This window comes from Thamnophis elegans, chromosome 1, assembly GCF_009769535.1.
Source record: "Thamnophis elegans isolate rThaEle1 chromosome 1, rThaEle1.pri, whole genome shotgun sequence".
NCBI classification, from domain to species: domain Eukaryota; kingdom Metazoa; phylum Chordata; class Lepidosauria; order Squamata; family Colubridae; genus Thamnophis; species Thamnophis elegans.
This window is the reverse complement of record NC_045541.1, coordinates 24,311,177-24,338,131: the sequence shown is the minus strand read 5'-3', so window position 1 is coordinate 24,338,131 and position 26,955 is coordinate 24,311,177. Positions and strand designations below refer to the sequence as shown.

The following is a 26,955-nucleotide window of genomic DNA, read 5'->3' as shown; positions in this document are numbered from 1 at the left end:
CAATGGACTTGCTTGGAGCTCTGGCACTACCATAAATTAGCAAACAAGCAATTATGTATCTTTACTCCGTTGCTTTGGTTATGATAAAAACAAAACACTATTCATTCCAAGCAACAGTAAAAGCAAAATACCAAACCTAGCCTGGTGAAAAGCTCCAGTGTGAGGAAGCAAATCTGCTGGCATCTTCACGGGAGCCGAAATCTGCCAGTAAAGACTTCAGCAAAGTTTGCCATTTTTATTTAGGTATTGCTCAAAATGATTGACAGTCACGTGCCCGCTGGACCAGCAGCCTCCCTGCATTCTCTAATAGCCCAGTGATCTCATGGGGGCAGTGGAAGATTGTTGGGGTGTTCAGTTTCTTTCAAAGTATAGGCCCAGATATCAAAATTGTGTGTAAAAAAATCCAAATCAAAGGCTATATATCCAATGAGATCAATCAAAATAAATTGAAAAAACAAAACTGTCTTTGAGTATTTCTTGGTTGAAATGAACATGAAGGAAAAATTATACTGGTCTATTGGTCAACAATGAAGTGCCTAAGGTTTGTCGTGCAGAGAAATGGTAAAAGGGAACATCATCTGTTTCCATGAATTTCAATGAGTCATTTTTAAATAAGGCCAAAAAAACCAGAAATCCCAAGTCAAAAGGAAAAAAAAATAGTGTTTTATTAACTACCACACTGTTATAATACACTTTAAACGTACAATAAGGTAACCTTTAAATTTGAGGTGGTTTGAACAAATGAACAGATTTTCCAAATGTTTGTAAATAGTGAACTGTTGCAATTATTGTACTTTTTTTTTTGTAAAACGGGTAGAGCACTTACAGACTTGGCTATGCAAATTAAGAGTGTACATTTTTTATAGTTGAAAATATAAACAGTAATTAAAAATAAAAAAATCAGCTTAATAAAAAACATATATGTTTATCAGTTAAATGTACTGGATACATACAATTTAAGGGAAGCATAAAGGAAAGATGTGGATATTTAAATGCAGCTCAACTAACCAAAGCTTGGCAGAAAAAAGCGTTGTAAAACCCTTATTCCACTATCACTAATATTAATATGGACTATTGTCCCTATAGAAATGATTTTCTATTATTTGCATTTGTATATGTGTGTGTGTGTGCGTGTCTGAGTGCTTATGTGTCTTTTTTACTGATAATTTACATGATGGCTTTTAAGGCCCTGGCAGACAGATGTATTTGGAGACAAAGTTAGATAAAAATTGCAATTGACATGGATACCCTTAATTTTTGGTCCTCCAATATTCAAGAAAAGGGTATCTTTATTTTTGTTTCATCACCCAAAATGCAGCAACTTATTTTTATTTAAGCCTTGAATAATTTTAAACATCAGTTATATTGCCCAAATGAGTCACTTAAAGAATATTATTAACAAGACATTATTTTGGCAAAATTAAACTTTAAACATGGCTTTTCAACAGGATTTAAAAGGTGACTAACCCTAGAGCTCCATGTTAAAATGTAATTTTCAAAATCTTACAAGAGTAATGCTTAAAATATTGTACATAGTTAACCTAATTAAAATAATTAGCTTCAAAATGACAACTTGATGAGCTAAGTAAAGCCTGTACAATGAAATATTTGCTTGGAAACTTGATTTGTCAGTTATGCATAATAAAAATTCCAGTCAAGAAAATTACAAAATTTCTTTTATCATAACATGATTTCTTTTCACCAATCAACTTTTATCTTACAATAGATAAATACCAACATGTTCTCATTTTTACACTAAACCACAAAGGATTGATGCATTTGATTAGACTACCATTTCCATTGTTAAATTTCTTTTTATACAAGTTGGTAAAATTTAATCTCTTCTAGATTCCAAAAGTACCTACAAAACTCATGCAATTTTACCATTTTAATATACTATGGAATATCATACAAAGTAAGGCATTTCAGTGTCATGTATAACCAAGTTACTGTCAATCCAAAAATTTTTGCACATCAATAAAAAGATATCTAAGAACTTAGGAACAATATTCTTCTCACTACTGTATAAAAATAACCACAATTAATAGGTATTTTGTGTATATTTATTCCATTGTCTCATTTCCGGAAACGGTAACAAGCTGTAAAGGTATTTCAGCATTGGTAAGAATATCTTGATTGCTGGTGCCAGATGTATTAACAGTTCCTATCCCTGAAACAGAACCTTGTTGAATATTAGCAAGGATAAGCGTTGTTCCGCCTGCAGTAATCAAAGTATCCTCTGGTGTTGCTTCGACCGATGCAAGCACTGTACTGCTAGCATGAATAGCTTTTTTATTTTGATGGGTTTTAATGTGTTTGGCAAGATGATCACTTCTCATGAAGCGCTTGGAACATTCTGGACAGACGAATTTCTTTTCACCTGGTCAACATATAAAAAAAGGGGTTTTTTTCTTTCACATCAATGCAAATGTAACCTTAACACGGCTGAAATTTGAAACGCTTGACAGCTCTTCTTTTTCTTTAAATAGAAAAGCACATACGATTTATAAGCATTGCTATTCATGTTTAGAAATCAGTAGCAATGGTTAAGTGAGATTTTTAACGATTAACCGGTGCTTTAATTTCCCACCCCATACGCCAAAAGAAATAAGTTTTTTTTAAAAAGAATTGGTCACCTGTATGTGTTCTCCTGTGTCGCTGTAGCTCATCACTACGGGTAAATCTTTTCCCACAAAACATCCACGTACAAATAAATGGACGCTCTCCAGAATGCCAACGAAGATGAGCTCTCAAATGTGATGTTTTTCCATAGACTTTCCCACATCCTGGTATGTGACAGATGTGTTGTTTCTTCTTTCCCAAATTGGTGCCTCTGTTAAAACATGCAATGAAACGTTACTCGAAACACTGACATCATCAAAACATGTTGCATATTATACTGAACTGTAAGAAAACACCTTCATGTACCTCAGCATAGATGTATAGTGATCAAGGGCATTAACTAGCTGAGGAGCAGCATGAGCTGTCACAGCGGAATCTAATGCCACATCCTTCAATCTGTCACTTCCCCATTGGCACCGAAAGAGCAGGATGCACAGATTTCCCACAGATACAGGTGCTCAATTTAATGATCACTCTCACTTTTACCTCATTTATTTTAAGGCCATTTGCTACACAATGAGACACGGAATGCATACCTTCCACCACCTTCTTTACAATTAGGGCAAGTGCAAGCTACTCTTCGCAATCTTTTTCCTTCTTGATGCGGCTGGTCCCCTTCTTCATCCACCACCTGCACCCGCAAATGTGTCAGGTCATTGGTATTCAGTGTAGAATCACCACCAAGCTGCCATTCTTCGGGATCAGGCTCCTCTTCTTTAATCCTAATATCTAAAGGGAGGGGGAGGGGGAGAATATTACAGATCAACAGTCATTCCCATTACACAGAAAGGAGAAAACTGTCTTAAGGTCTTAAGCTTTGCAATGTTATCTGTTTATCCTATCTTATCAATCAATCAATTCCAATCTCAGAATGCCAGACAACAATTTATGTAATTTTATTCATAGCTGTAAGAACTACGGCAGCCATTCTCTACTGAAAATGCACATCCAGCCTCAAGTGTCAAACCAACTAAGTATGTTTTTAAAAATACCATTAAAAATGTTACAAACAAAACCATTTTTTCTAGCTAGAAAGCAAAAAAGTAACCTTTATTTTTCCAAAAAAAAGGGGGATTTTCAATGAAATATATAAAATAATTCTGTTGAAACTAGATAGAAGATTTTAAAAGGTGACTGATGTTTCAAGAATGCTTTAAAAAAAACAACCCACCAAACCCTTGCAAATTATTCTCTTGGGCTGGGAGCTTCACTGATGTGTAGTTGTCTAAACAGCTCAAGCAGATGTTTGATACCAGGTAATGATAATGATAAACTGACACATTAAAAACACATCAAAAAATGGCAAAGATTGAGAAATTCAAACAAATAATTGATAGTTGTGAACCAGTACAATAATAGTACATCTGCTGGAGAGATTCTGAAGCTACATGTGTAAGTGGGATGGCTGCACCAATGCTCAAGTCAACAATCTTCAAATCCGTTCAAAAATGTATGTTTCCTGTCCTTAGATCAGCTCCAGCTTGCCGCAACTATTTAACTGCCCTTCCCTCCACATCTTGAAATGAAAGCTCGGTATAATGCTTTGCCAGTCCTGATGTGTTGAGTGTTAGCTCTTCCATTTACTCTGAATGGGAAGCCTTAAGAAGCCTATATATGGAAGCAGCATTCTTCCCAGAAACAGCAAAGCCAGGCCAAGGAAAGATGACATTCTAATATGCCAAAGGAAGAATAAAAAAAATCCTTAAATGCCAAGGGCTAGCTTTCAAAAGAAACAGAGCCAATATCAATTAAATACAAAGTTTTTTTTTTTAAAAAAAAAGCTCTCTAGGTATTCACCTACTTTACATTTGCAGTACTGTTTTAGCATTCAAACTACTATGATTAGCCTATATTTGTCTAATAATATCCACCTCTATATTCACCAGTGGTATAAAGAATATTTAATACACTTAATTTACCCTGACATTTAATAGCCTTCAATTGCTGCAATACGTATATATCTATGAAGAACTTGTTGAGGAAAGTTAACGTTATAAATCTGTAAAGTGTTGCAAGCATAACTTGTAAAAACAAAAAAGACAACCTAATTGTCATTTATATTTGTTTAAGTAACACAAGTTAAATTATAGTGCTTGGTGGAAAAATTTCATATTCAGTACAAAGAAGAACCGAAAATATTTTTCAATAACACATTTACCGGTAGCGCATGCACGCACGCACGCACACAGAGAGAGATTTTCCCACAGAACATATTTTATGTCATTGGTATTAACGTTTGATGTTGAGGAAGATATATAATCAAATAATATAATATTGATCCATTTACATGAGTGAGATCATCTGTCACAATGGATTGAAACATTAACAATATGCTGGTGATATTCAACTTTATATCTCCATCCCTGGTGACCCAAGTGATGCTGTCATTATCCTCTCATAGGTCTTGGAGACTGTCAGAGCCTGCATGCAGAACAATAAGCTATGATGACCTTAACAAGGCTGAGTGGCTTTGGGTACATGGAGCATCAAGAACTGGGTTTTTGACATCTTTCGTTCTGGATGGGGTTGCACTACACCTGTCAGGCCCAGTTAGCAACTTAGGGGTTCTCCTGGACCCATGTCTTCTGCTAGAAGAGCAGGTGGCAGGAGTGGCTAGGAGAGCCTTTGCACAACTTTGGTTTCTGCACCAGTTGCAGCCTTTCGTATATCAGGACTGCTTGCACTCAGTCACTACAGCCCTACTGGATTACTGCAATGCACAACTAATGCAGAGCGTGGCAGCATGAGCAGTCTTTGGAGCTCCTAGAATGGCCCATGTTACAACACTGCTGTATGAGCTGCATTGGCTGCCGGTTTGTTTCCTGGTGCAGTTCGAGGGTTTGGTTATGACATTTTAAGTCCTCCTTGTCAAGGGTCCAGGTTACTTGATGAACCATCTCATCCCGCTAGGACAGGTCCATCCCACTCATGCCAGCAGGACGCCTGCTGCATATTTCATCTGTCAAGGAATTCCAGCTGGCAGGATCCAGGAGAAGAGCCTTCTCTGCCATAGTGCTGGCTCTCTGGGACATCCTGCTCACTGGTATGAGGCCTGCTCCCATCCTCTTGCCTTTCTATGAGAGCCTGGCTTTGCCAATTGGCCTGGGAACCTCATGGAGGTGGCTATTAGATTAACAGTAGACCCCTGCACATCCCGCTCCCTCCCTACCCATCTTTTTAGTTCATTTTTCTGTAATTTATTTGTATTGTTTCACTGTTTACTATAGTACTGTTACATTTACATTTTTTATTTTACATTCTGCCATTGTAAGCTGTCCAGAATGGCCCCAGAGGGAGATGGATGGCAAATAAATTTATTAAATAAAATGAAATATTACTCAACTCCAAAGATGAACAAGAACCACTATATAATGGAAACATGCACAAGAGTACATGCACCTCTATTGTAGTTCCCAATCAAACTGCACTTCAAGCTTCTAAATTTGGCTAAACTTTCAAGCAAACACATGGGCAGCTTGCTCAGCTACAACTCCCATGTGCCTCTATTGTAACTTTCATTGTAAAAAAAAAAAGCCAGTAGGAAATGGACATATGCTTCTTTCCATCCCCTCCATCTCTGAGTTGCAAAGGAAGATGTATTGAGGCCACCTACTCAGTTCTGAAGAAGCTTCTCTTTATAAGTCATCAATGCCTTCCTATACTTTTCTGATGAACATCTTTTAGATTAAAAAACTTTAATCAAGAAAAAAAGCATTAAAATTTCAACTAGCAAGAGACATACATGGATCTCCCACAAATTTGAGCCCTTTCCAAGATTATTTTACTACTAAATGCTAACTCATTAAAATCGAATGCATTTGTACAAAATCACTGAATATATAAATATTTTCATTAAAACCAAAAATATATTTATCATGAGAAGAGAAAAATGAATCTAAAACATAACAATTACACAAAGTCATGTTTGCTAAAGGACTACTTCAGGTGAAAATTCATTTGGTCTCCTCAGCTGTCAGACATGATTGATAAAATTTTGGAGGATGAAGGCAACTTATTCAAACAGTGAGAATCCCATTAAAATTCAGCCTGCATGAAAAAGTTATATTACAAATGACAGTCGTATGTCAATATAAGAAACATTTATTAATTAATAATTACTGGCTACCATTCCAAATACTGTATGAATACTTTGCTTCCTTGTCTTTTGTTTCTCTTAGAATATAATTATAAAAGCTCAACTATCTTTTTTTTGAAAGTGTGCAAATATGTCAGCAGCTATCAATATTGATAAAAAATATCCCCTGCACCAGGAAAGGCATTATTCATCCTCTCTCCCTCTGTAAGTCCAAAATCTGTTGCAGGTATCCCACCAATATTCTAGAACAGGCTTGGACACAGAAGAGCTACAAGGGAGAGGGGGAACATATCTGTTCCTTTAAGCAATTATCCTAACTGGATATCACTCAGATTTTTTTTCAGGTAGGTGTACAGTTTTTCTTCTATTCAATCATGTCCAAATCTCAGAAACTGCCTGGACAAGTCCCTGCTGTTTTCTTGGCAAGGTTTTTCAGAAGCAGTTTGCCACTGCCTTCTTCCTAGGGCTGAGAGAAACTGACTAGCCCAAGGTCATCCAGCTGGCTTTGTGCAGTTATTTAAAAAGTGTGTTTTTGAAAGCTTTTTAGACAATTAGGTTAATCAATAATCCTGTTTCTAAACTACACATTCTTCAGTTTCAGGCTTCCAAATAATGACCCATAGGACTAAGAGATGGAGAATCTGCACATCCTTATTTCCTGCCCCCTGGACCCCAATCTTTTTAACAGGGAACGATGACGGACTAAACAGAATGACAATTATAATGGTTTATTTGTATCAGTACCAATCAGAAGTCAAGCAACTAAAAATATATTAAGGAAACGTGGTCAAAGATAGTGATTTCCTTCTTCATGCAATCTTCTCAAAAAAGAAAAATATCCTTATATGTATTCCTATGGGAAAAAATGTTTAATCTTATTTTAAGATGAATTTCACAGCCCTCATTTCCCCATTCCCCACAGCACTTTCATATTTGTGTTTATTGCTTCCTTATGAAGTAAACCCAAACTTGCAGACTCGAAAGAAATAGACAAAATTTCAGTAAAGGGCAATCTGGAAAAGGATGGGGGAGGTCAAATATATATAAATAAATAAATAAATAAATATATATATATACATACATACATACATACATACATACATACATACATACATACATATATATATATATATATATATATATATATATATATATATTTGTACCTTTCTAATAGTTTCATGTCTGCTTCTTCTAGCTTACAGCTGATTTACTCCTTTTGGTTATAGCCCATATTATTGTTGCCATTCAAACTTATACTGTAACTTCTTTTTACAGGTGCACTATCCTACAAGATTATCAAGTCAAGACATAGCATCTTCTTCCAAAGTGCTACAATTCACCAACAGCTGAACAGGAGATTTGTAGCAGCAAACTAGGTGATGGGTGGGTTGCTGGGAAAGTTCTAATGCTACCGCTTTAGAGGGATAAATTATTATCACCAATGAAATAGATCCATCCATCCATCTATCTATATCCTCTTTCCCAGGGTCAAGTGTGCATAGTCCATAATTAAAATGTGTGGCATGTAACCCTCCAGATAAAAAAGATTATTCTGTCTTAAATGCAGCAGAATCAGATGAAAAGACTATGTAGTCCTCTATCCTGTTTGTGACAGAAGCCAATAATGTAGCTCAAAAAGAGGACATGAGCGCAATGGTCCACTTCCACTTTTATTCTGCATAACGTACTTCAAGAATCATGGGGATATGCAATATATAACTACCATAACTAGTAGTCACTGATGCCTTCATTGACAAAAATTAAATTAAATTAAAAAGCTATCTGCTGGCAAAGCAAATAGCACAATTCAAGTATCTATTACATGTAACAATTATTATTGCCTGCCCAAATTTTCCACCACTGAGCTTCATCTCATGACATAGTTTGTATTATAGGGAGACTGGGGGGAGGGGGGAAATCTAGCTACTTTCTTCGCACCTCACAGTGCATTAAAAAAAATTAATATTCCCCTTATAATAATTCCCCTTTTTTCCCCATACAATAATTACCAAGCCCACACACAAGAGGGCTGTTTTGAAACCCCTTGTTGTTTTCAAAATACATTTGCCAAGTGGTTTCATGAAATGAGGTTAAGCGAAAAACACATCTGGACTTTCTGTTTCAGAACCAATTTTAGTGTTTCCGCTCTAAAATCAATTTATGCCATTAACAACTTGCTTTTGTTTTAAACTTATAAAAATATGAGATGAGCTAATGGAGTATGTACATCCAAATCTAGTGTCAAAAATCCTTAATAATCCAAAATTTGAAAAATATAATTTTAAAAACATCATCTTGACAAATCACAAATCAATTTAACCAAGAAAAAGCATCAGAATTTTAGACTGTATGAAGTGAAATATATTTTGTCAGCTGAAATAATTTATTTCTTCCTAAACGGCAACATCAAGTTTTACATGCTTCAATAATTGTGACTAATTTTACCATAATTCAAAGCATTAGTTTTACAATACCTGCAGGACTGTCAGCATTTTCTCCGGGATGCAGTTGAATACCTCCAGAGTCTATGGAATTTATTGTAACTGTTTGTAGGTTTGGCAACTGAGCAGTACTTAGACTAACAGGTGTCGAAGTCAAGGCCCCACCTGCTGCAACTTGACCAAGAGTGAGGGTCTGCACAGGTGTCAATGTTATTTGTTGGCCAGGAGCATTTTGAAGCTGCAAGTTCTGCAAGTTCTGTACTCCTTGGACTTGAAATGTTTGCCAAGTTATTTGCCCAGATGGGGTCACTGTCTGTGCCTGAATTAAAAAAGTTCCAGGGTTCAACTGAAGCTGAAGATTCTGTAAAGCCTGTTGTGATATACTTTGGCTGGCTTGCACACCATGGATTGTCTGTTGCGCAATACCTTGTACAATCTGAGCCTGACTCGTCGTTTGTTGAGATTCTTGAAGCTGTATATGTTGTACAATAGGCTGTGCTGTTGAGACCTGAATATTCTGGGCCTGTGTCTCCTCCGAGACAGATGTTTGGATGTAATTTCCCTGAAGATCTGAACTATGGACCTGCCCGCTAGTGGAGGGCAAACTGTTTGAATTTTGTTCTAATATGCTAGTATTGTCTATGGTTACAGGCAATTGTTGTGAGGATGACGATGTTGGCACAAATAAGTCTGTATCGGTGGTTGTTTCCGTCATTTCAGGAGAAACCTGTTCTGCAGTCCTATCAGAAGTGTCCGAACTATCCATTGCCTGTGCAGTGCTTATCAAGTGTCCATCGGCATTAATGCCTGCAGTCATGGTTTGAGAACCACTTAGTCCCAGAGAATCTAGGTCAACGCTATTGATGGGAACAAATGCGATGTTTCCTGGCAGTCCAAGAGGAACATTAGCAACTACCTGTGCTTGCCCAGGAAAAGAAGAATCACCAATTGTGACCCCTTGGACTTGACCAGTCTGTGATAAAATATTCTGAATGTTACTAGAGGATGTTCCAGAGGCAATAATGGTTTGATTGGAGCCAGGAATGATCTGAATTTGACCAGTTTCTTGATTCACACTACCATTATCAGAAGAGGCTGCAAAACCAAGCTGAACCTGCTGACCATCAGCTGTCTGTATCTGGGGTATTACTTGATACTGGACATTGGACACAGTACCATTTGATGAATCCGAACCAGGTGCAACAGAAAATATCTGCTGATTCTGCAGACTTTGAAGAGGAAGAACGTATTGTCCACTTGAAGTTACTGTGGCAGCCCCTGGGATCTGTACTATGTTGCCAGCTTCATCTTTAATAGTTGTCGGTGTAGCAGACAACACCTCCCATCTATTTGGCGTTCCTGCTAACTGTACAGAGGCCAAATCTCCTGTCTAAACAAAAGCAAAAACAAAAACCAAATTAAAACACCTATGCAAATAACAGATGAGCAATACATTACTTGCATGTACATAGTATGCCAAATAGTTCAATCTTAATGCCATATAAAGTTAAATAAAATTAAAAATTCAGCTGTTCTCCATACACAGGAATCTTTTGTCCATTGTTGCTTTAATTACTTTACAATGATTAATTCCTTACATCAATCTAGATTCTGAACTGTTAATTGTCGAACCTACAAGGAGCAAGTAGCAACTTATGCATTTTATTCCCCCACTCCCACCCCGCTTTTTGGTTAACTCGGTATATGGAGTTTGTTTAAACATTTGTTTAAAATAAACTATTTCCGAAATTGTGCATTTACATACATATATTAGAATAACTGAAGATACAAAAAATAGATTTTGACTTGTTATGCCAGGATGCAAACAAGCTAATCCTATCAATTCAGCCTCTTCATTTTTACACGTGTCAGTAAACATAATTAGAAAGATGTCTATTATATACTAATTCCTACTTTAGCTAAACTATAAAGCTATAATTAACAGCTCTGGAACATTAAAACATAGTTTGAGGGTAGTTTGATAATTGTTGGGTTCTGAAGTTGTTAATCATAATTTCTCAATTAAAATAAAAGGGAATCTATCATTAGCAAGATACATCCTATCAACTTGCCCTAAAGTGGAGGCCAAAATTTATTCATCTCTTGGTTTAATAAGTTGTGACTGCCTACACTAAGAAACAGGAGAGGCCTTTTCTCTGACACTACCTTTGATGTGAACAGTTTGACCTGATCAAGTAATTCTGTACAATATGCAATACTGCCTTTCCCAAAGTATCTTAGAGGCCACATCTCCCTCTTTAGAAAACCCTTTCAATTCCAACTTTATGAATACATACAAGTAGTCCTCGACTTGCAATAGTTCATTTAATGACCATTTAAAGTTACAACGGCACTGAAAAAAGTGACTTATGACCATTTTTTCAATTACAACCCCCTAATCACATGGTCAAAATTCAAACACTTGGCAACTGGTTCATACTTATGACCATCGCTGCGTCCCAAGGTCATGTAATCACTTTTTGCAACCTTTTGACAGGAAGCCAGATTTACTTAACAACCAAGTTATTAGCTGATCAACTATAGCAAGAAAGGTTGTAAATTGGGGTAAAACTCACTAATTATCTCACTTAAGAACAGGAATTTTGGCCTCAATTGTGGTCGTAAGTTGAAGACTACCTGTATTGGACATACATATAGCTCCTTAGCAAAAATTATGTTAAGCGCTGAAATGCCGACCTTTATATTAATTTCACAATTTTAAAGTATCAATATTTCCAAATCAGAGGAATAATGAAAAAAGGTATACATGGTCATCAAAAGTGATAAGCGATTTATTTTGGACATTAAGAAAATATATGATTCAGGAACCTTCAGGACAGCTATACTAATACTTATAATAGATATACAATAACATCTTTGGTCCTTTCTTAATATTAGCTGTTGCATTTATAAGAATGTAAGGTGGGTGTAAAAGATGCAACTGCTATAACTTAGCTATTAAAGTGTTTTGGAGAAATTTTGAAAATAGGAACGAGTTGAGTTTTCAAATCTTCCTTACAGTTTACACTATTAATCATTCCCCACTTAAGTAACTCTCCAAAAAGATTATCTGTGCTCAACCTTAGAAATAACACATGATTTTCTAGTCTTGGCCTTACATGTGTATATTTCTTCTGAACTACAATGTGCTTATATTTTTCCTTTACATGAATTTTCCTGCATGGTTATTTTTAAAATATTTGATGTACAAAGCCAAAGAAGCATAAGGAACAACAGAGCTTCTCTCTCTCTCTCTCTCTCTCTCTCTCTCATGCTCTGGGCAGAGTTTTAAAAACTGAAATGACAGTATCTCTTTCCTTTAAAGTCCTGAAAGACACCTCCTTGTAACACAAGGCTTTCCTCTTACATGTGGCAGCCAGGAGCAGAGTTGTACAGCTCTATGATTTCTATATAGTCAGATTCTATTAAGATACGCATCTTCCAAGAATCTTATGATCTTCTAACTGAAAATGTTTTTAACTACTTGTAACTTTTCTGGAATGTTAAAGTTGCACATCTTTAGCTATTTTCCTGCAGGGGTTTCCGGAAAGTTCAGAATGCGAAAAAGGTATTTAAAAAACACATACTAAAAAAAATGTAGTAAAAAAAAATTTCAACCGTACATTTCTCATTATATTCATGCAATACAAAACAATAGAAAGAACTCTTACATGTGTGAGATACAAATTCTTATTGGTTCCAAAATATTGCTGGCAAGAATAGATCTTATTTTTTTTTCTTTTATGCAATCCATTCCATCAGCTTTCAAAGTGTTTGAAGACACCATCTAATGTGCCAGGAGCTGGCAGTATAGCACTTGTGCATAGCATCCGAGAAATTCCAAAGTTAAATAAAAAATAATTTAAATCTATTACTTATGGGCATTGCCACCTCCATTTTTGTTGGCATTTTCCCTTGATTTGGATCTCTAACAGAAATGTGAATAAATTGTATGAAGAACCTTGATTACTTCAAGTTGGGAATTACTGATGTACTATATGGTAATTTTGGTATTATTGGTAACTATTTTATGCCATCCATTTCTCCTATTATAAGGTGACTCTGGGCAGCTAAATAAATAAAAAAGGAGAGGGAAATATGCCATAGACTAATAAATGCAATTGAGCAAATTTGACACATCAGATAATAGATAACTAAGGATATAAAGGAAATGCATGTTTGTCTTAATAAAAATGTTCACAGAAATGGAAAGCAAAATAAAATGGTAGAAATCTTATTGTCACTAAGTAACTAGCATTTACTAGGCAAAGAACACCTTAACAATTTATGATGCTTGTTTTGTACAATAAAATGCCACAATTCTGAAACTTGGTATTTTCCTGTTTTTTTTAAAAAAAAAAAACTATTGTTTTTATTATTAGGGGTGGTAATGGATGTACAAGATCTTCTATAATTGTTGATATGAAAAAGAGATGTAAGAATGTGCATGCATATGACATGAATGACATATTTCCTTTTATTTGTCGTTAACTTCATTTTCAGGAGGCCCATATAATCCAATTCAGTGTACCTTCCCTAATTAGAAATCATCCCAATCACATTTATATGGACTCTGCATTACCACCACCAATGTTCTGAGCAGCATAGCTAGAAGGAAAAATGAAGTCATATTGCTTTCCTTCCATTATAGTGATCTTGATTCAGTACACCCGGTATATGCTCTCGTTCACTATTTGCAGCAAGAAAACAAGAAAGCTGCCACATATAAGGCTCTACGGCAGTTTTCCAATCAGTGGGCTACCAGGAATATATTCACACATTGAGTACCTCACTGGAGGCCAGCAACCAGAGTAACTTGTGAATGTTTAAAACCAATGTTAATTTTAAATAGCCATCCAAGGGCCATCTTCCCAGTCTTGGGATGAATGAGTCTTGGGTTCACAGAAATTATTACCTGTATAATCAAAGAATTGTAATTAACTTAATTCTTGTTGAACTGATCAATATCAAAATGCAATTTTGATATATTCTGAAAAAAAACATTTGCTTAAATTAACTGCTATATAAGGAAGAATTATCCCTTCATGTACAACTTACATTGTCCAGAAGAAAAAGACAAAAAGAGGCAAAAATTCTTTTTGTGATTATTTTACAGAAGTCTTGTTAACAGAAGGGAATGTATTAAACAAATTGGTTCTATACTACATTGAACAATCTTACAACTCTTTGTTTCTGAGAATGAACCTCATCAAGGTATCAGAAGCTACTTGAAACCAAAAGCTTTAGCTATATTAAGTAAAGGAAACCATAAATAAAGTTATTAACTGTAATGCCAGAACCTAAATCAGTTGCTTAACTTACACAAGATGCCATTAATCATTACTCAGTATGTCTTTGTAAGAACACATAATTAAAATTGCTACATAATATTGCCACTATGTAATTGGGACAAATGCACACAATTGAAATGTATGGTAAACATTATTAGATTTAACTCCCAAACTAAATGTATTTAATTAGAAGCAAATCCCATCATGTTCAAAAGAACTTTACTTTCTTATTAAGTCTAAATCATAATTCAAGAAAACTTTAAATGCACTGATTATGGCATGTAAGTCATATACTGTCCTTTCCTTTCTGATAACATTAATCAGAAATCAAATTTCCATTTGCTTTAGTTTACCATACAGTATTTCTGCATCCAGCTCTAGATAGTGCCTGGCCCAAAAGGATGAATAACTTCCTGCCCAACTTCAAAATGTACAAAAAGAAAGAGAGCAGAAGTGGAAAAAATGGCACACATGAGGAAAAAAAATCCAATATAGGAAGTAAACAATAGAATAAATGAATATATTAATTATATAACAGAAAGCTAGATTATAACAGGCAGGCAGACAGACACATATATGAAAATCAATAAAAATAAAGGCAGCGAAAGCAGTTATAGGAAAGCGTATAGAAACAGTTTGACTAAACACAAGCAATTAATAATGCAAGAAGTGTATTATTATTTTTTCTAACTCTAGGTAATTATTACAGAAAGAAACAACGTGAGCTGCTGTAACTGTATGTGCATTGTATTGTACTGTAATACCACCCTTTTTGCTAAATTCCCAAACAGCTCAAACTTACACTTCAACCAGACTCAATTTTTAAAAATGAAGATAAAACAAAATAACATCATTAAAACATATCAGCAAAACTGTCTGGAAACAACCAATTTAAATCTCTAATTCAGCAGTGGACAAAGCATATCCACAAAGGCCAATCTAGGCACAATTTGCACAGGATATAAGCAGAACTCTCAGCAGATGTAGATAAGTAGCCAGCACAGCTGTTTTAGAAAAGAAAACATACTTGTTTCCAGACACCTTGCAAAGGAAAAAAAAATATTTAAAAAAATCAAGTCACCTTCAAGTTGGTATCAGTTCTTGATGACTTTACAAGGTCACATTCACAATTTTTCCATCAGATATGGAAGGGATGTAGCACTGCCTTTTCTAGGATTCTTATTTTGACCTCCTTAATAAGCCTGCAGCCCTAGATTTCTCAAATGGTCTCCCATTCACTAAGATGAATCCTGCTTAACGTTCTAAATTAGTACAAGTTAACAACAGTAAAAGCAGGATCTAACCACTAGGATCAGGTACAACATTTGCAAGATCAGTCATGGTATACCAGAGGTGTCAAACTCATGTCATCACACTGGTAGCATCATGTGAAATATTGGGATTCCCCCCCCCTTTGCTAAACTGGGCATGGGCATGGGCATGGCCAGTCCATGACGCAGCCTGCCCACAGGCTGGAAGTTTGACAGCCCTGTGATATACTAATATTGGCTGCTGCTACCTGCCACTGAAAGATAGGCACACAACTCCAGAGCTGAATCTAGGAGCATGATCAGATTTCAAGCAGATCTGTTTAAAACTTGCCTGAAAACGTGTTCTCTGCAGGCTGAATATCTGTTCCTCTAAATTTCTATTTTGCTTTATTTTTAATTTTTTTTAATTAATTAAATTAATCTGTTTTAATTTTTTAGTTTGATTTGCACATTACAGATAGTTCTCAACTAACATTTGGTCACTAATGACCATTTGAATTTATGACAGACCTACGTAGAGCTACTTACAACCTATTTCCAGAGTTACAATGGGTATACACACATCTCTGAGGACCTGTGACCACATTTTGGATACTTGGCAGCCAGCTTACCTATATTCATAGCATCCATGTAGTCATGATTTGTGACATTTTTACTGGATTCCTGTAAACGACCATGGTAAATAATGATCCTAGCTTTAAATCTGGTTACATGATGCCTCAAATTACAGCTGCAATGACTTACCACCATGGGATTCATTTAACAACTGCCATAAATGGTTGTAAAATTATGTCTGATCCAATAGATGCCTTAACATAAGGTCATGACTTACAACTAAAATTCTAGTCCCAATTGTGGTCATAAGTTAACTACCTGAATCTATCATTTACAGTCTACTGAGTTTTGAGCAAACTGAAGCTGGAGAAATACACACTAATCACAACCATTATTTTATTTAAACCCATTTTCCCCACTATATATTTACATGAAACCAGAAATAACTTGATAATAGTTTAAACTTGCCACTGGCAAAAAAAAATTCTGTTTTTTTTTCATCTACCTCTTTGCACCTTTTGGTCCTGAATTCACATAGTAAATTCCCAATTTTCTGCTTTAAAAATCATAACAAATTTTGTACGCCAAGACCACATTTAGGATGAAAAATTTCAATAATCATGCCAAAGAACCTCAATTCAGATTCTTCAGCTGCCTAAAAATCTGAGACCATACTGTGTTATTTTTTTCACTATATCACATTTGGAAGGACGTGTATGAACATGTACAACAACTGGCTTCATTCCAGGCCCTCGCACTAACTACAGAGGCTGAAAGAAGTAATAAACTTGGAAGCATATATTACTTTTCTGTTGTGCTAAGGATATAATACTGTCTGCTACATGAAACTGCTATGCTTAATCCATTAGTGTGTTTTTAAGTTACAATAAAGCTGATCACTTATAAGTATAGCTACAGGAAAATGTATAAACTAAATAAGCATTAAATTAAAACTGTTTGATTATATAAGGTAGAGTCACAAGCATGAGATCACACTTCCTAGGTATGTTTATTGAAAAGTCCCTACAAATTCCATAGGACTTGTGCAGACTATACACAAGATTGCAAACTTTGATAAAAGATACAATTAGTCCCCCGCCCCATTTAATATAAACTCTAAATAAGACAGGAAATATGAAGCTCAGAAAACTAAAAAAAATTGTGCAATTTTGACTCAGGATCAGTGTGGTGTTCACTACTCATTAAAAGCCAGCCCTTCCGCTTTTCTTACCCAGCTAAATTCCTGAGAATTTAGGATCCTGTGAACTAAACAAGCCATCCATCAAGAAATTATTTCACCCATCAATCCTTTCCTCATTCAATTTGCAAAAGCAGGTTCCCCCCTCCCCCAAGCCTTTCAGATGTCCCTAATAACCTCAAGGACTTAAACAGCCCACTCAAAGAAACCCTCCCCCTTCCCAAAGGACAAGAGGGGAAGGCATTAGGAAGGGGTGTGTGTGTTCTGACTACTTTTATCTTCCAGGGATCTGCAATGCACACACACAGACCCAGCCTAGAAACAGCCTTCAAAAGCAACTCTCTCGCTTCCGCTGGGGACTATACTGTCTCTTTTTTTTTTCCAAACAGCCATTTTACACGCTTAAAAGTGCATCCTGTCTTCCAGCCCAGCCTTCATTTTGTCTGATTTGTGGGGTTGAAAGGGGGGGGTGACAGCTGACAGTCCAGGAAGGAAGGTTGTTCGTTTTTTCTCAGGGACCAAAGCCACCCCACCCCCCGGTTTATCTCCCGTTTGCTATGGGGGGGAGGGGTGAGAGAATCCGCCGCCTTCCCGCCTCCCCACCCCCGCCGAGGAGCAGGGAAAAGGCGCCGCGGCGAGAGGTGAGGGGGAAGTCCCAGCGCCGCCTCCCTCCTCCCTCAGGGAGACCGGCTCCTCCTGGAGAGGCAGGGGAGCCTGGGGACCCCTCTCCGGCAGGTCGGCCTTGCGATCGTCCCTCCCCCGGGCGGGCGGGCAGTACGATGCGGTGTCTCCCCGTCCCTCCCCCCGGGCGGGCGGGCGATCTGCGCCGTCTCTCCCTCTCCCCCCCCCCCTCCGGCAGGCCGTGCGAGCGCGGCGGGGCGGGCACTTACCGCTCCGGCAGATGGAGAAGCGGCGTCGTCCTCCTCCGGTGACGGCGGCCCGATCTTGCTGCAGGTAGCCGCCAATAGCGCCAGCGGCGACGGCTGGGTGTCCTAGGCGCGGCGGGAAGGCCGGGGACGGAGGACAGAGAAAAAGCGGGAGGGGAGGTTAGAAGGGCGCATACCCGCCGGCCTTCTTCTCTTTCTCCTCCGCCGCCGCCTCCCTCCCTCCCTCCGGACAGCGCGCGCGGCGGGGGCGCCTGCGAGTCCTGCGCTCGCGACGTGTCACCGGGCAGCACGCGGGCAGGCTGGCGGAGGGGGGGGGGAGAGGCGCCGCGGGGGAGAGGGAGGAGGCGTCGGGCAGCCGCCCGGCTCCGCGTTTACCTGGGGAGTTCCGGCCTCGTCAGAGGCGTCGGCCGAAGTGGCTGCCGAGGCCCCGTTTCCCTGCTGCAAATAGTCGCCGTGGGGGCCGCCGCCGCCGCTGCTACTGTCCACGTCCAAGGCAGCCATTTCCTCTTGTTTCACGGGCTTCTCGGGAGCTGCGGGCATAACGGGGAAGCGAAGGCGCGGGGGGGGGGGAAGGGTGAGAGAGGAGAAAGGCGGAGGGAAGCGGGGAGTGTGGGGGGGGCGGTTGTCGGGCGGCGGGGGAGGGGAGGGGGTGGGGGGAGGAGAGTCACTGACTGGAGCGCTTGCCCCCTCCCTTCCCCATCGCCCCAGCGCTCCCTCCCGCGCAGAGGAGCCCGCCCTGCTCTCCTCCTCCTCCTCCTCCTCCCGCCCGCCAAGCGCAGCCCTCCTCCTCCCTCCGTGCTGCCGCCGCCGCCGCCGCTGCCCCTGCCCCTCTTCTCCCTCCTCCCCCTGGCTCTGCTCCTCCTGCTGCTGCTGCTGCTCAGTGCCGCTCGAGCCACACTCCCAAGCAGACGCCCGCCCGACCCGGGAGCAACAGCAGCAGCAGCAGGAGCCGCCGCTGAGGCCCGTACGTACCCGTCATGGCGCGGAGGAGCCAGCGGCCAGGGGCGCCTTCTGCCGACTTGGCAGGCGGGGAGGGAGCGAGAGAGAGGCAGGAAGGAAGGAAGGAGAGCGAGCGAGCGCTGGCTGGCTGGTTGGCGGCTGGCTCGCGCTCTCTCTCTCTTCCCCCCCCCCCGGCGCGCGCAGGCCCCGCTCGCGCCGCCGCCGCCGCTGTTGCTGCTTCTGCCGCCACTAAGGCGAGGCGGCCGCGGCTGCTGCCGGGGACATGCTTATGGTGCGCGCGGGCGGCAGCGGCGGTGCTGCTGGTGGAGGAGGTGGTGGCGGCGGCCTGGAGCCCACTCCGGGGTTTTCCCCTATTTTGATTGACGGTGCGAGGAAGCCGAAAGGTGGGGCTTGCAGCAAGGGAAGAGGGGGCCCGGCCGACTCCGCCACCACCACCGCCGCCTTGCCCGCTAGCCCGGAACTTCCGCCTTCCCAAGACGCTCCCGTCAGCTGATTGGCTGCGGTCTGCCGAGCTCCGCGCCGCCACTGGTTGGCCCGGGCTGTCGCTCCTACGCTGCGGGTGCTCCCCCCGCTCTCCTCCCTTGCCGAGGTGGCTTCCTGTTTGCCAGGGTTTGTGTGAGAGACAATGAGCGCGGCCTTCTCAGAGGAGCCGCGCTGCGGGGGGAAGGAGACCGGGGTTTTGCTCGCCTCACGGCGGGACGGGCAGAAGCCTCATGGCGGGACCGCTTCGCTCTAAAAGACACCCGTAGAGTCTGTGTTAAGTGCCCACTTAAGGCGGAGGGCCTTCGCTTGCTCTGTCCGCCACTGATTTTCCCCTTGCCCTGCGGAAAGGCCGGGAGCGCTAGGATGGGTTGTCCGTGGGGAGAGATTGGAAACTCCGCTCTCTCGGACGCCCCTTAGCTGCTCCTGGCAGCGGACTCGGTGGAGGGAAGCCGCGCAGCCATTGCCCTATATAGGAAGGACAAGGAGGAAGAAGAAGTGCGAAGGAACACAAACCTCCCCATTGAAATATCAGGTGGTCCGTTTTGGGATCACAGATTTGCCTCAAACTGAGGCCCCAAAGGGTCCTTTTCTTCGTGTGTTCTCTAATGGAGCTGGCCTTTCCATCCCTCCCTTTTTTCCCCTAGCCATTGTTTTTAAAATAACGCCCCAGTTCTCAGATTTTTCAGAACAATCTGTCACTGAGCTTGGTAAATAGTGTAGTAAGACACGTCAGAGTTACTTTATTTAAAAGAACTAGCTTAGAACTAAAGGCCCAATCCACATTTTAAAACTGAATAACAAAACTTCCATTGGGATTAATATTTATGAATTGTTCCTCTGAGAAACAATTGCATCTTCCTCTGGAGAAATTACCTTTGGTTCTAAGTGTTCTGGGGTTAATTCTCCAATGAAGTAAAGTCATTTTCTTAAAATGAAACTTTGGTTTAGAAGATATTTTCATATCTACATTGGGTTTTTCCATTGCTAGAAATCTCACTCTAAAAAAGTATATCAGAGCATCCATTTTAGGATTTTTTTAAAGTTACTGAATTTTACTGAATTTCACTTGGACTTAACCCTGAAATCTCAATCTGCCATGTAGAATGCTGTGTGTTTTACTTGGAGTTAAATGGGTCATAGTCTTAATTCTAAACCTGTTTCTTGAAAGACCCACTTTTTGAGAGGTTCATTTCCTGCTATTTTGGTTTTGTAAACAAGATTACAAAGCTAGATAAATATTTAACATTCCTTTATGAAGACTGTCATCTACATCAATGTTTCTCAACCTCAGGAACTTTTAGAGATTATGTGGACTTCAATTCCCCAGGCAGTATATAAAGTAAAGATCAATTTTAAAAGTTGCATTACAACTGAATCATTATGCATATTATCTCAAGGAGAGACCCAAACTAGAACTGAGGAGAAATTTCTTGACAATTAGAACCATCAGTGGAATGACTTGTCTCCAGAAGTTTTGGGTGTTCCAACACTAGAAGTTTTTAAAAAGATTGGACAATCATTTGTCTGAAATGGTATAGGTTTCCTGCTTGCACAGTGGGTTGAACTAGAAGATCTCCAAAGTCCCTTCCAACAATGTAATTCTGTTAAGCGGTCCTTCTTTCCTCCTTTTACAAATATTCCTCAGCTCTGAAACATCAGTTTTCACCCATTTCTCATGTCTTGATGCAGAGACCCAACTCTTGTTATTCTGCTAACACACAAAGCTTAGTAACTTAAGAAATTTAAAACGGACATGTTTAACGGACACAACTCTGAAAGAGAATCAAATCTAATGAGCACAGTACAAAGAGTTAAGGAAGAATTCTTGTTTAATTCAAAATACTAGCAATGCTCAAATCCTTATTGGTTGCAGACTGATAAGCTAAATACAAGATTGGAAAGAGCTTTTTTTGTGTGTGTATTTTACCTGATTTAAAAAAAAGATATTGTAACGTTTCCCTCCCTAAGTAACAATGGGGAAAAATATTTGGAGGACATTCTCAGTGGTTGAAATGAGGAACCCCCAACCTTTTAGGGCTGTAAAAGGTGGTAGCTTGCCCATTCACAAAAGAATTGCTATTGGGTGTACTCAGAGGAAACCAACTTATCAGAATACTAACTACTAACTCCTCTTAGTATCCCATATCCATGCCATAGGAATCCTTACTCTTCTACTACTAATGGTAATATTTGGGGGGGGGGATATGAACACAATTCCAAACAATACACAGATACAGCTGTCCATTTCTATATTCCTCATCATTGTAGTTAAAATATTTTTTTTTAATGTAAAACTCACAACTGGTGCCTGGCAAACTGAAGAGAAAGTAACTGAGTCTATTAGTGTCCCTGAGATCCACATGCAGATGCCAGATAGGCTGAGAATGCTGAAGATGGTCTGTCGGCTTGTATTGCAGCTTTCCAAAGTTGAAACTTTCTGACTTGAAAGAAACAACCATAAAGAAAACTGAAGGCTAATATTTCTCTTCCAAGGTTGAAGTCTGATCTCAGGAGGAAAAATGATAATCCCAATTTGGATGTAATTTAGGTGAAATTTAGAAAAAAGCCAATTAAAGGTAATTATAATATCTTCGAAAGTTGAGGAGAAAGCAGTTAGCACAGCCAGTTCGGATCGAAGGGGAGGACACTCCTCAGAGGTGATGACATCACTTTGCTAGACTCAGTTCTATTGGTTACTGACCGAGTTAACCCATGCATGACCGCTGTCTCCACCAATGTTGGAGAAAAGGTCTTTCTAGATCTTTACTACTGTATTTCTTTCAGTGTTCCCATTTTTTTTCCTTTCCTACTTTTACCATCATAAATTACTTCAGTATGAAGTAATGTCTGCTTTAAAAAAAAATGCAAATCTTGAAGAAATGTCTTCAGAAAGTGAGGCTGAGGGAATACTGCCCATTTAGAGTTGCCAAATATGTTAGATAAATACCACATCCTGCAATACACATTTCATGGAACACACTCATGACTAAGGAAGAGAGGAATATGGGGATTTCTCCTTATTGCTCAAATAAAGCAACATCTACAACTTTCAGAAATGGTTTCATTTGTTTCAAATGGTTACTTCTACAATATGAAGGCATATTCACTTGATGAATATCTTGTCCTAAAATCAATTTAGAAATGAGATGAGATCCATTTGTTCACAGTATAGATAATAGATGTTTCAGAATAAGGTCAACAAGTAATAGAAGCTAATTAAACTCTGCAACTTAGATTAAAGAGTGTGTAGATAAAAGGGAGGCAGTTGAATACTTGGCAATGATGTAAAGAACAAAATTAGTTGCATTGCATGCAAAACACCATCCTTTTAAAAATTCAGAGTGAAGATTAAATACAATAACAGAACTTTAAATAATCCAAAAAAGAATAAAAATCATATGAGCAACCCTCTATGTTAAAATGTTTTTTCCAACAACATATTTAAATAAATTGATAACTTGTGTAATATAAATATTGAAACAATAGACTTTTTTAAATAGATGTATTTAAATGTATTTATGTAGTTTGCATAGCGATAATATAAGTGGATTTATCAACAACAAAATAATGTCCAGCTGGAAGCAGTTCCTGAAAACACAGGTAAAGAGAGCAAGAGGAGGCTTGGACCAATGCAGTTATGCCCATCTATCAACAAGCATAAAACAAGTAATTTCCCCCTCCTGTCTTCAAAATCTGAAAAAGTTGAGGAAATAGAAAAGGAGATACCTGCTCCCATTGGAGACACATTCAAAACCTTTCTGAGACCCTTTGCACCATAGAATTCCCTGTCTTTGCTATAGAAAAAAAGGATCTTCATACTAGCAGTCAAAGGTTTGTTTATCTGTTTATAATGACTTCATATGGAGACTGAAAAACCAGCTACTATAACAGGGTAGTAGGGATTGCATTGCAATTTTTTTTCAAACACATTTCCAACTTTTTCAGAGTTATCTCAATATAGTCCCAAAAATTTTAATGAAAAAGTGGGCAAAAATGACTATGGAAAAGTTTCCAAACAGATTGGATGGAAGGGAAAAAGAAGCCACTGACCTCAGTTCAGCAATCCTGTTGAATATCATTGCTTCCTTTTTACAGACTTCATTCTAGTATGTGCAAAACGTCATGGGCAGAAACTGTTCCATGTATGGAACAGCTAATTGTGGAGTGGTTTGTATTTGCATTGAAATGTATGTTTGGCTTGGGCCAAAACGTGTATTCTGAACAGAAGTGTTTTAAAAGGAGTAAGGGAGAGCAGGAAAAAGCAAAGGATATGGGTGACCCATAGTAAAACTCACCCACCCCCTTTCTGATTTTATAAAGGGCTTCCTTTCCCTGCTCCCCTTTAACTATCACCATTCTCTACTTAAAGGAAGGCACTGGAATGGCTGGCACATAAACCATGCAAGAAAAGAAGAGAGAGACATGCTAGCCTTGCTATCATCATCCAGTTAGGTCTCCAGATGATTTTTTTTTTCATTTTTGTTTTCAGATGAAACACCAAACATCTGAAGTGTTCCGGGATTCAATTTTGCCAAACTGCAGCCTTCCTGGAATAGCTCAGCAGAGCTTCTGAGAAACTATTTTCAGTTTGAAACAAAGCATACTAAATGTTTTCTGCATATTGCTATTTCATTCTCCTTCCCAGAAATCTGGGTAGTATTTTTGGCTCTCTCCTCTAACAGACTGTTCACAGTTAATGTTGGGGAAAATAACCATATTCCCATATTTCTACCATTTTTTGCATCATGAAAATCAGCTGAGTGACTATGGTAGTCATTTTCCCTCTCCACAACCCACATCACAGGGTGGTTGTTGGGAAAATAGGAGGAAGGAATATTATGTATGTTGGCCACCTTGAGTAGCTTATAAAAATAATAAACATGGGATAGAAATAAAATGTGACTACAAGTTAGATGCTTATATTAAGGATACAATTTCTAGTATAGTCCACATAATTTTATAGGTGTCCAGATGCTACCTTCTTCCTTTTATAAGCCAGGGCTTCCCAAAATATCCTCTGTCTTACCTACATAAAATTCATCAGAATAGCTGCATAACATCTTTTGAATTTTAATACTCCCCCCCCCTCCCCAATAACTTGGTAAATACTCAGAATATTGTGTACTGGATAGAATTGTTCTATATGTTCATGCCTGTATTTATACTTGAAAAATAATAATTACAATTACTTGTTTTATTTTCTCATCTGTTAATCACTTTTTATCCCTCGGTCTTTCTAGTCAAGTCTGCTACCTCTTTAATCATTAGTGTTCAAAATGAGTGGGCATATCCATGCCAAGGTCAGATTTCAAATCTGTACAAGTTGCACCAACACTCATCAGCACAATTCCCCCTTTAAGTAGCCCCAACAATCAAACATTTCTGAGTATATCTGTGAGGAAAAATTGATTAATTTCTCTCTTATAACCCAGTTTCCTTATTTCTTTTGCTCTTGTTTCTGGAAAGGTTTAAACAAGATGGGCACATTTAAGTCAATCCTTCAGGGCCAAGGACTGAAATCCATATCTCCCTCTGATCTGTTGTATAATTCAGAAAGGAGAAAATGGGTTAACAATTTGGTGCTAACATTTCTACTTTAAGGGACAGAAACAACTTTGGTTCTAGCAGGGAAAATAAAAGAAGTGAACTTTAGAATAAAAGTTAAAGTTTGCCTCAGTATGAAATTACCTGGGGGCTTTGATGAGCATGGGGGAAAGTTAAATAGTTTTAATGCTTCGGGGAAGATTTTAAAGAAAATAATGCACAGTGTGTTTCTTCTTTGCTTCAATCCTGACCAAAAATCGGCTTTCTGTGAGCTACAACTGACATCTTTTGTGCTAACTTTCTTGTCACAAGAAAAGCTTTTTTTTTCCAGGACTGTGGCTGGCAACAGCATGTAGTGTTCATTGTAAAGAAAACAAAATGTTTTAAGTACTGATCCTGAATGTGAAGATATCTTTCCAGCTCTGTAGTCTTTAAACTGTGATAATCAGTTTAGATAGATAATCCTAGATAGATAATCAGTGGCTGCTGGTTGTAATGGGTAGAACGCTCATTGTCAGGATTGGAGGCAGAGAACTTGATACCAGTTGCCTGGGAAATGAGTGGGAGGATGCTGCTGGATGTCCCATTGGGATTTGGTTGACCATAGTGAGAGCAGAATGTAGAACTAAAACCATGTGTTCTTCATTTGCTAGCCTATTACATCTAATTATGGGAATAAATTATCACTGCAGTTAAAAGATACCTTGAGAAAAATTATTTAATGAAGAGTGAAACATTTGGGATATTTCTAATAGTCAAATTAAAAGAATATACTTGGCAGACTTCCTAAAACAGAGAGACAATGACTGAAATGACAATTGGATTGTCAACATTAAAGAAAACAGTCTGGTACTTGCTACTATTCAAGTCACAGATTGACTTCATGCGTTGATTAAAGTATGTGGAACACTGAAACTACTGTGGGAAATATCTATTGCTCTCCGGGCCAAATCAATCTTTATCTTACTTAAATTGATACAGTTAAAATATCCATTCAATGTGTGGGAGGGTTGGCTCAGAGGATGCATAACTCCTTTCAATACTGCTATCAGGTTGAAAAAATACCATCGTGAGCAAGCTGACTTGCTGGCACCCTTATGTGCTGGAAAGGGGTGGTTGGGAAGCCAGATTTCCTTGGAATGCCCTTAACATAAAACACCACCTACCCACCCCCAGTGTAGAGTAGAATATGACCTTGATGGGGAGAAAGAGGATAATTGCCAGGGTAGATAAACATTGCAGAAGCCCAGAGTTACAATATTTGGGGCACCCTACTAATTCATGACATGAGGGAGGGAGGAAAGCTCATTCAGACTTGCAAAATTTTTGTTTCTATAGCCAATCTGAATCAAAATAGTTTTATGCCTCTTTTTTGGTCTGGTCTATCTCAAAGGGTTGGCTTCCAATTCAACAAAATGTTGACACAATAAGAAATGAAAATGATCCCAGACCTAACACTTTAAAGCAAGGATGTGACTTTTAAAGATATTGAAGCATGTTTTTCCACATTATCAACTTTTCATGATACTGGCTATTATGCAGTTACTCAGCAACTCTTCTGAAATCTTTTTGGCAAAGAACAATGAAAATTCCATCCATCTTTATTA

The 26,955-nt window shown here is 38.9% G+C and overlaps 1 protein-coding gene and 1 long non-coding RNA gene across 3 annotated transcripts; one reads left to right on the top strand and one right to left on the bottom strand.

Moving 5' to 3' along the window:
• Nucleotides 1-640: 640 nt before the first annotated feature.
• On the bottom strand, nucleotides 641-21,288 carry SP3 (Sp3 transcription factor). Of its 2 annotated transcripts, XM_032209858.1 has the most exons (7): nucleotides 19,334-21,288; nucleotides 18,737-18,891; nucleotides 18,365-18,466; nucleotides 9,193-10,549; nucleotides 3,159-3,351; nucleotides 2,637-2,833; nucleotides 641-2,380 (listed from the first exon to the last, which is right to left on the bottom strand). In XM_032209858.1, exons 1-7 carry the CDS (start codon nucleotides 19,338-19,340, stop codon nucleotides 2,064-2,066), a joined length of 2,328 nt encoding a protein of 775 aa, XP_032065749.1. In that variant the 5' UTR covers nucleotides 19,341-21,288; the 3' UTR covers nucleotides 641-2,063. The 2 variants fall into 2 exon arrangements, with proteins under 2 accessions (XP_032065749.1, XP_032065754.1); XM_032209863.1 differs by lacking the exon at nucleotides 19,334-21,288 and having other exon boundaries at nucleotides 18,737-19,149.
• LOC116503465 lies at nucleotides 19,168-24,998 on the top strand. The gene is made up of 2 exons (XR_004254711.1): nucleotides 19,168-19,325; nucleotides 24,294-24,998. It is a non-coding gene; the product is annotated as an uncharacterized LOC116503465 (long non-coding RNA).
• Nucleotides 24,999-26,955: the final 1,957 nt, after the last annotated feature.

Coding starts and splice junctions, on each gene's coding strand:
- SP3 (XM_032209863.1), bottom strand. CDS start 18,901: ATGCCCGCAGCTCCCGAGAAGCCCGTGAAACAAGAGGAAATGGCTGCC. Junction 10,550..18,364: donor CTTCTCCATCTGCCGGAGCG/GTAAGTGCCCGC, acceptor GCTTTTGTTTAG/ACAGGAGATTTGGCCTCTGT. Junction 2,381..2,636: donor ACACAGGAGAACACATACAG/GTGACCAATTCT, acceptor TATGTTGACCAG/GTGAAAAGAAATTCGTCTGT.